This window comes from Azolla caroliniana, unplaced genomic scaffold (genome assembly GCF_043228905.1).
Source record: "Azolla caroliniana isolate FFs.n. ecotype wild unplaced genomic scaffold, voAzoCaro1.0.p SCAF_8, whole genome shotgun sequence".
NCBI classification, from domain to species: domain Eukaryota; kingdom Viridiplantae; phylum Streptophyta; class Polypodiopsida; order Salviniales; family Salviniaceae; genus Azolla; species Azolla caroliniana.
The window spans coordinates 2,754,190-2,762,924 of NW_028230443.1; the positions used below are offsets into that span (position 1 = coordinate 2,754,190).

General features: G+C 36.1%; 1 protein-coding gene across 1 annotated transcript; it reads right to left on the reverse strand.

Annotated features, from left to right (window-relative positions):
• Positions 1 to 4,714: 4,714 nt before the first annotated feature.
• LOC147860765 (transcription factor ILR3-like) lies at positions 4,715 to 8,735 on the reverse strand. The gene is made up of 6 exons (XM_087323679.1): positions 8,573 to 8,735; positions 7,027 to 7,089; positions 6,906 to 6,941; positions 6,748 to 6,825; positions 5,817 to 5,979; positions 4,715 to 5,252 (listed from the first exon to the last, which is right to left on the reverse strand). The coding sequence occupies exons 1-6, from the start codon at positions 8,701 to 8,703 to the stop codon at positions 4,950 to 4,952; spliced, it is 774 nt and encodes a 257-aa protein (XP_087179805.1). The 5' UTR covers positions 8,704 to 8,735; the 3' UTR covers positions 4,715 to 4,949.

Genomic DNA, 8,735 nt, shown 5'->3' on the forward strand with positions numbered 1-8,735 from the left:
ATAGTCTAAAAGGTGTAAAATTGTCATCATCAAACACTTAACCATATGTTGTTGACCGTACCTTTGTGCCCTAGTATATAACTAAACACTTGCAAACTTTTATTGATGCAAGTGGACTTATGCTTTAGTTGCCAGATTGAACATTTGTTTTTCTATAACTCTTAAGATGCTTCTTTTCATAATTCATTGATGACATTCCAAATAAGATTGTTCTCCATCTTAAATATCCTCTACTGTGCACTATTCTTGCCTAAGATCAAGTTGAGAACGTGAAAAGATGAAAAGTTGGTGTATTGGAAATTTGTAAAGTGGCCTATGCATGGATTCAAATTGCTACGATAGTGCAATCAAATTTTCTATCATTGATTCCTTAGCCAAGAATGCATGCGAGAATTTTAGGTGGAATGCCCATGAACTATTTTGGCAACATGATACAATCAAATAGGTCTTTTAGAAAGTCAAAAGAGTTATTTATTTAATGCTCGTCTCGTTCAAAATAGCTTGAATACACATATCCATGACTTTGATTGGAAAGTGATTTTCTAGCTCAAACAATATTGGAAGCAAATACTAGCTGATTTGTGGAAATACAAGTCAAAAAATGGTCTCCTCATGACATGTTCCGTTAGCCAAAGAATCAACAATGTTGTCATCATAGGGCCCCCATGCATCCTTGTGATTTGCTCACTTCTTTTTATAGGTGATAATGAGCTCACTTCTTTTTACAGCTTTCAAGAGCTCATTTGCCAAATAAAAATAGATGGCAAGCACCATCGCTTCTCTCTACATGGACACTTAGCTTCCACAATTATTATTATATCATAGTTTCGCATTTACAAGTTACGACAAGATGAATTCTCATCTTTTGCAATTGTAGATCTTTTACCCTATGATCCTTCTAATTCGCATCAAGCCCTTAACACTTTTGTTCAAGTAAAGTTAGCTCCTCATGACATGTTCCGTTAGCCAAAGAATCGACAACCACCACTTCTCCCTAGATGGTCACTTAGCTTCCACAATTATTATATCATGGTTTCGCATTTACAAGTTACAACATGATGAATTCTCGTCTTTTGCAATTGTAGATCTTTTACCCTATGATCCTTCTAATCTGTATCGAGCCCTTAACACTTTTGTTAATTAATGTTTGATTGTCACTTTAATATGCAACTCACTTATGTTCCAAGTAAAGTTACTCTCATAATTTGGGCTTTTTCTTGATTCTTTGACTTTATACGATGGAATACTCTACATGTGGATCATGAGCCAACACAAGAAGAAATGACACATTCACATTTTCAAACTCACTCATCACTCCCTTCAAAACTTACATGTGCTTTTCCAAATATTGAAGTGGAAATGATACTGAAATGTGGGTGCTTCCAAATAGTACCTCCTGAGTCCTAGGACAATACTCAATGTTCATAAGTGACAACTTGGGGTTACTTATTACAATACATATTAAAATACAATAAATAAAAACTAAATTACACTATATTATACTTGTTCTTTAAGTAAGCATTATTGCCTTGCCATACCCATCAATCATGTTCCCACCTTTGTGAAGCATCAATAACGTTGTGAGGCTCAAGTTACCAATAGGATTAACTTCTATATGTGTATTGTTCACACCTTAAACTATTGAGATCATCATCTCTCCACATTGTCCAACTTGCAAATGATTATATGATCCTTGCTTGCAATACTTGGTGTTTTCAATTCCTTGCTAGAAATTTCCCAAAAATTTGCATTTACGAAGGTTCCATTTGAGCCTATATGAAGTGAATAATCAAAGAATGTTGTTGTTGAAAAACCAAGAAGATCATTTTTTACTACAAATTGAATATTGCATCCTTAGAATCATACACCTATTCAAAAGATATACAATGTATGTATGTATATACCTCCACGATTGTGATACATGGAAGAAACACATTTTAACCTAGAAAGCAAGAGAGCAACTTTTCATGGAGAAATGCAGAAATAAAGAGGAGGAATCAGAATGCATGCCAAAGCTGAAAGGAAAAAGAAAGAAAACAAAGGAAAGATTACGAAGAGAGGGTTGCGATTCCCTCACTTGCCCTCTTTAATATTTGGTAGTTAGACATGTCGCATACATACACACATACACACGCACTCACACACATACATACACACACACACACACACACACACGAGACACGTGTGCACATGAGATGTCCCATGGCCATCGCAAGCCTTCTTCAACCCCCCTGACTCTGCCCACACTCCAACCCTTCTAGTCTCGATTTTTTCGACCCGTATGTCGGTTCTCACGTGTCACAGCCATCGCGGCCATCTCAAACACAAGCCCAACGAACAAATAAACAGGGAATTAGGATTGGCCTTGGCCTTGGCTTTGTGGGTAGTCGAAATGGGATGCTTTCCCCGCACCACAACACTCCATGCTTGGTTGATCAAAGAACAAACTTCGCTTCTCAACTAAATACTCCTGACATCTCAACGTCCATTTTCGGGCCGCAAAACAAGAGCAATGAATGTTGACAAGACATGGCACGTAGCCAACACCTCCTAGCAACACAACATGATGCCTCGAAAACCTTTTTGCATCAATGCATGTCTATATGTTGGACTTGAAACCCGTGCATGATCGACACCAATGTAACTTTTTCCTCCAATCATCTCATCTCTTATGAAGTTTAGCTTTACCTCTTCTTCTTATTTTATTCGAAGGTGTATGTCTAAGAACTTGCTTGACACCCATGAACAAATCGTTGGTTGATAGCTCCTAAGCTCAAGGGAGCTTGTAATTGCTCTACGGCTAGGAGGTGAGTCAAATGTACTCGATTACCATGTAGATGTAGCACAAATCACATGCAACACAAGAGGGGTTTATAGCTTACAATCCCACACACAAATCCATGACCACAAGAAAAGTGGGTGATTGGACTAACAAAATCACAACCCATCAAGGAAGGAAATTGTATGCACTAGGATAGTGAACCTTGTTAAGAGCAATGAAGGTTAAGATGGTATGGACGATACATGCTTTTGACAACATGTAATGTTTTGTGACAAAGATTGAGATATATGTGCATCATAATGAGGATGCCATCTGTTGAAACATAAATTGAGTGTTTATTGGTTCAAATACTTTAAATGTGAAAGCCTTGTATATTGTTTAAAAATATGAGATTGATTGTAGTTCCTTAGAGACATTAGGTTGGAAGATTTGTGCGAAGGTTTCACAATGACTTCAACGTGGAGGGACGATATGCTCAAATGCTTGTGCGGACATGCCCATGCTTTTAATTGGACAAATACCATGTTCTAGTGTGAAGGATTGCATTTGAATTGTTGGACCTTGTGACACACTGAGTTTAGGATTTGAAATGTCCATTGTGTTTGTCATGATTAAGAGACATGTGTGAGATGAGCTTTGAATTGATCAAGGTGGTTGACACTCTTGTAAGATTTGAATCATAGGTAGATTTTGGTTTTTGTGAGGCAAAACATCCAATCTCTTGCAATGCTAGAAGATGGCTCAAAATTGAAGCATGGGAATGACAAGGAAACTACGTTTTACATCTAGCACGATGAATATTAAGGGATGACACGACTTGGAAAGGGGGGTAAGAGCAAATAAATACAAGACTAGAGGTATATGTCGAGGTTTTGAAAAGGGGAGAGCAAAGAGTGGAGCAAACTCTCTACTTTAGGACTAACAATTGAATGATATTTACCTTCCATATATCTAGTTACAAAACAAAATAAACTGGTTTCACATTGAATGACTAATTTAGTAAATATATCATGTGCTGAAGCATAACATGAAACCATCACTTCAATATCTCACAAAAGAAACTAGGCTACAATCTCACACATCTCTATCATTCGAATTGACAAATCATATTGTTTATGTCCTAAGATGCCACATTGCTTTTTTATGTGTAATAATTGACTAGAACATCAAGCACCTATTCCTTAGATGGTTAACTCCAAAAGCCACATCTCATAACTTTCACAAACTAATTTATACTCCAAGAATTGAAGTTGATTCAAGTAACTTCATCAACTAATGACGACACAAATTTGCAAGCACATAACTTTCACAAACTAATTTATACTTTGGATCAAGGGACATAGATACCGAAGTACCTAAACAAATAACTGCATAAGTTTTTTGGTTTGTGATTAAACATAATTGAAACATCATTCTAGTATGCTCCACGTCTCTTCAACTAAAGCAGGTACGAACACTAATGAATTGCGCAATAACACAAACGATGAGGTAGGGATAATGTTTCTCAAATAAAATCTTTGGTGAGGGTCACATGCCAATATGTATACTACATCATCCTTGACAGATACAATCTATGGAAACAAATAGGTCCGATTCACACATATGACTGCTGACTATTCAAATAAACCCTTCTTAGTAAAACTTACGAAAGATTGGAAACTAGCCTTCCTTCAATCTAGATACCACGATAAACAATCTTAAAATGAAAATAGATAAATAGGTATGTTACTCTTGACATATATCATTGATTATATAAAATCAGATATGTGAATTCTGAATGCCTAGAAAACTTAGTAATGATTTAAAATTGGTTATGCTAAATGTGAATGCTTAGAAAATGTATAGCCACAAATATAAAGCAAAAAACAGATTTGCTTCAGAAAATATGACTAAGCTAAGCCATAACACCAGGAAATAACAAAATTTGTCATCAGAAGAAAATTATAATCCTCATAAATTGCACATAAATTAAAACCAAAATGACAAAAGAATATGTCTTGTCTATGATAGTATAATATACAACAGTAGAGTCCCTTTGTCCAACAATCCCATAGAATGTAACTATGGACCGAGACTCCCAAGGCTATGTTTTTTTCTTCAGATAAACAGTAAAATCTGAGCACTTACATTATTCGTGTCATTTCAAATTTACTATGTGTGGCATTTCCTAGGCAACCGGTGGCCTCAAAATATGATCATTTGAAATATCTACAATGCTTGATGGAATCCATTGAGTCATAGTTGATGAAAAGGGGGACTCCTGAAATGGAGATTTAGATGGTAGATGAGATTGGGTTGAAGAAGGAATCATTGTTGGAAGAGGGTTTAAAGAGGCATGCGATGTTGGATGTATCGAATGTAAATGTGAAACATAGCTAGGAAGGACATTCATGGTCTTTAAATGGTTTTCTAATCTTTCTTTTTCCAATTTTAGGCTGCCTTTTTCATCTCGAAGCTCATTCTTCTCAGCCTAACAAAATCCAAAAGGAAATCACAAAGCTAATAACAGAAAAAAATACCAATTACCTATCATTCGACACTACATAAATGATAGCCACTTCTACAAATACCACATTTGGCCTAAAAAGGATAAACACCACCACCATACTCTCTGCAGGAAGGATACTTTTAAATCCCCCACAAAGTTCTGCACGTTCATATTTTTAGAATACTTATCTTCAACCTGTCTCGCTACTTATTTGTATATATGGACACATGAGGACAGGGATTTTATCAAATATATCAACGCTATGTCATTGCTAAGGTGAACTGAAGATTATGCAAAACATAGAGAAGTAATCTCAGAGCAAAAAACTCTCTATACCTTATATTTGCAATCCTACCCTTCAGACAGTTCAGGTCATCTATTATTAGGGTCAAATTTTAATTGAGTAAATGAACTAATCAGGTTGACTTCTGCCTCCATGGACACATTCTTCTAGGATGAAAGTTCTGATATTTTTATATACTGTCAACGCACAAGCTAAGCTAAAACATTTCTTTAAATAAAATTGGACAGGACGACAAACTAAACCTTTAACTCCTTAATCGTCTCTTGAAGTCGGTTATTTGCATCTTTTAGCTGTTGCATCTCCACCCGCATCTGGCCTAAGATTCTAGTTGCATCTCGAAGAATTGAACCTTTATCTGTCTTTGGTGTTTTACAAGGCTCCAGAAGTGCACTTAACTCCATAAACCTGAGACATAAGCCAATCAACCTTCATAGTGTCCATAAATTATACAAGCTTGCAAGCATAACTCATGTAAGAACCCTGGAAATAACATGATTATTTTCTTCGTATTTATTGTTATCACACCATTAGCACATTTTAAAAATAATTCGGCAATACCAAACTTTCAGTTAGGTTAAGAACTTTCTCTATATAGCACATTTTCAATTACACTTGGGGATTTGCTTAGTTATACCAAACTTTCGATTAGACATGCATTGAATAATTTAATCAAAGGCACTGATGTTGTGCTTATCTTACATCACGCCAAAAAGCAAACAAGCTTACATCGCTACACCTATGGAAATCACAAGATGGAAAAACTCTTGAATATTAAGTTGGAATTTTTAGGTCATAGCTCTTTGTAAAATCAAACATAGTGGCCAAACTTGTAAGAGCCTTGACAAAGCTAGGGCACATAGAATGCTTACAATTTGCAGGGTACAAACCATGCTTGAAAAAAGAGCAAGATAACCGTAACTCATATATGAAAGGCCAGAAATCTTGCAATGTCACTAATCCCCAGAAACTTGGGAAAAACTTCGTTACAAAGATCTTGACTCAATGATTGTTCTTAATATTCATAGAAAATGAGCTTGATATGATCTGCAGTCCTACTTTATTGTTTGTACATAGGATTTCTAGTGTGAGAGCTCTGTCCAAAATAGATCTACTTTCACTTGGTATAAGATTTGATAGAACTGATGGAAAACACATACATATCCTCATGAATACCTGTCATTTAAACGATCTCTTCGCACTTTTTCGCGACAAGCTTTGTTACCAACTCTATTTGCAGAACCAGCTCGAGATCTACATCATGCAGGTGGAAATTTAGCAAATTAGTATTAGAAAAAATAGAAGAATTTTGCTCTTGCAAACTTGTAACGAACCTTTTTCTTGAATAATCTTTCTCTTGATCACTCTCGCTGGGATATAAAAGAAGGAGAATGAGAATCTATATAACTAATATTATTACACCAGTTTCAAAACAATCTAAGTATATCATCAAACCTTATCCTTGAACAAGACTTTTCTGGACATAATGAATCTCCCTGAGAAGTTTCATGCTCCAAACTACAAAACACAGGGCAAATTAGATATTAATAATTGAATAATAAATAAATGAATGAATTAGAGTACTCTGCGAACCATGTGTACGAATTCATATAGATATAAAGGAATATTAATGTGGAATTGTAGTACCATGTCAAAATTCAAATTTCATTGAATCATTATAAACAAATAACATGATTCAGGGAAAGACTGTTATTGATGAGCATCAATCACCTGACACCTTTGAATCATAAAACCATGGTTGATACAAAGATAAATGAAATAGAAAGACTGGAGTGTTCCCAATGAGTTAACGCTTCTTTGGGTAAGTAATGTGTTTCTGGCTACTGTACGCAGGATAACCCAAGAAAGTCCGTGCAATTTTCAAAGAGTGAAATCCTTCTATTCCATGTGGGTTCTACTTTTCTTTGGCTTGATAAACATTAATGTCTCTAACTTCAACTTTCTAAACTTTGCTGAATTGACCTATCCTATCAGCAACAGTCGTTTCAGACCATTGCAAAGCTGAAGGTTTCTGCTTAAAAACCTAATTTGCATGCTCGATGTGTGCAGACTCCACTATCTTCTCTATTTTGTTCATTTTACCTTGGTTTCTCCGATATCACATTCACTTACTTTGTCTTCAGTATCGATGGAAAAATATAGAAATATGGGTAGGTAATAAAACACTAGACACAAGCCCGTCTACAACGTTTAATCTTTCTTACATTTCTTCTAATCTTTTTTTTCCCCACACCCACCACTGTATTCTTCATATTTTATGACTTCAAAGGTAAAATAAAAGAGGTAAGGTTGAGGAAATTAAACTACAGGCAGAAGCCTAATGATTCTTCTACTGCTCCTCCAAATCCTCGCGCTAAATTCTCTCCCCCATATTTTTCTTCTTCTATAATTTTGAAGGAAAATTAGATGCGATAGCTTTAGGAAACCAAGCTCTAGTACTACGCATGTCTGCAAAGCTTAAGCTTTTCTATTTTCCTCCTCACCTTCCTCTTTAAAATATCCTCCCATCTTCTTTTTCTGTGATTTCAACAGAATAACAGATGAGACATGGTCAAGGAAACCATTCTCTATAGGATCAGCATAGCTTCTCCGAAAAATTAAATGCAATGGAATAGCAGATGATCCATGGTTAATGGATCCACGCTCTACATGCTCTGAAAATCTTATTCTTCCGTCTGCTCTCTTTATTCCTCCTAACCTTTCGGTTCAAATGTCCCCTCCTCCTTCAGGATCTCAAACGAAAAACAGCCGAGATCATTTTAAGGAAGCAAAAGCTTAATCTTTTTACGTTTTGTTTGTCCGTCCTTCCTAATCTTGCCGTTCGATCCTCTTCCACCATATGTTTCATTTGGCTCTCTCCTAATTTGTCCATTTCACCAGCTCAAATCTCTCTTCCATCTGCATCTTCTAGGATCTCAAAGGAGAAACAGATTAAGAATACGATACGCAAGGTGCAGGGAAAGGAAAACGAAGAGATTACCTGAGAGGGGAATGATGCAGACTCTCTTCATTAGATACAGAAGTGGCCCAAAGCAGGTGATGGCTGCTTTCATCAACGAGATCTAAATCAAAGAGCCAAGAATTCGTTGGAAGAGAGCAGGAAGACGCCATTGAAAAGATCTAAACCACGTATTGACAGAAGG

What these genes read in the sequence shown, in the direction of transcription:
- LOC147860765 (XM_087323679.1), bottom strand. Translation starts at nt 8,703, where the DNA reads ATGGCGTCTTCCTGCTCTCTTCCAACGAATTCTTGGCTCTTTGATTTA. An exon ending in CTGCATCATTCCCCTCTCAG is followed by an intron (nt 7,090 to 8,572) that starts GTAATCTCTTCG and finishes TGTGTTTTGTAG; the next exon opens with TTTGGAGCATGAAACTTCTC. An exon ending in AGAGATCGTTTAAATGACAG is followed by an intron (nt 5,980 to 6,747) that starts GTATTCATGAGG and finishes CTTATGTCTCAG; the next exon opens with GTTTATGGAGTTAAGTGCAC.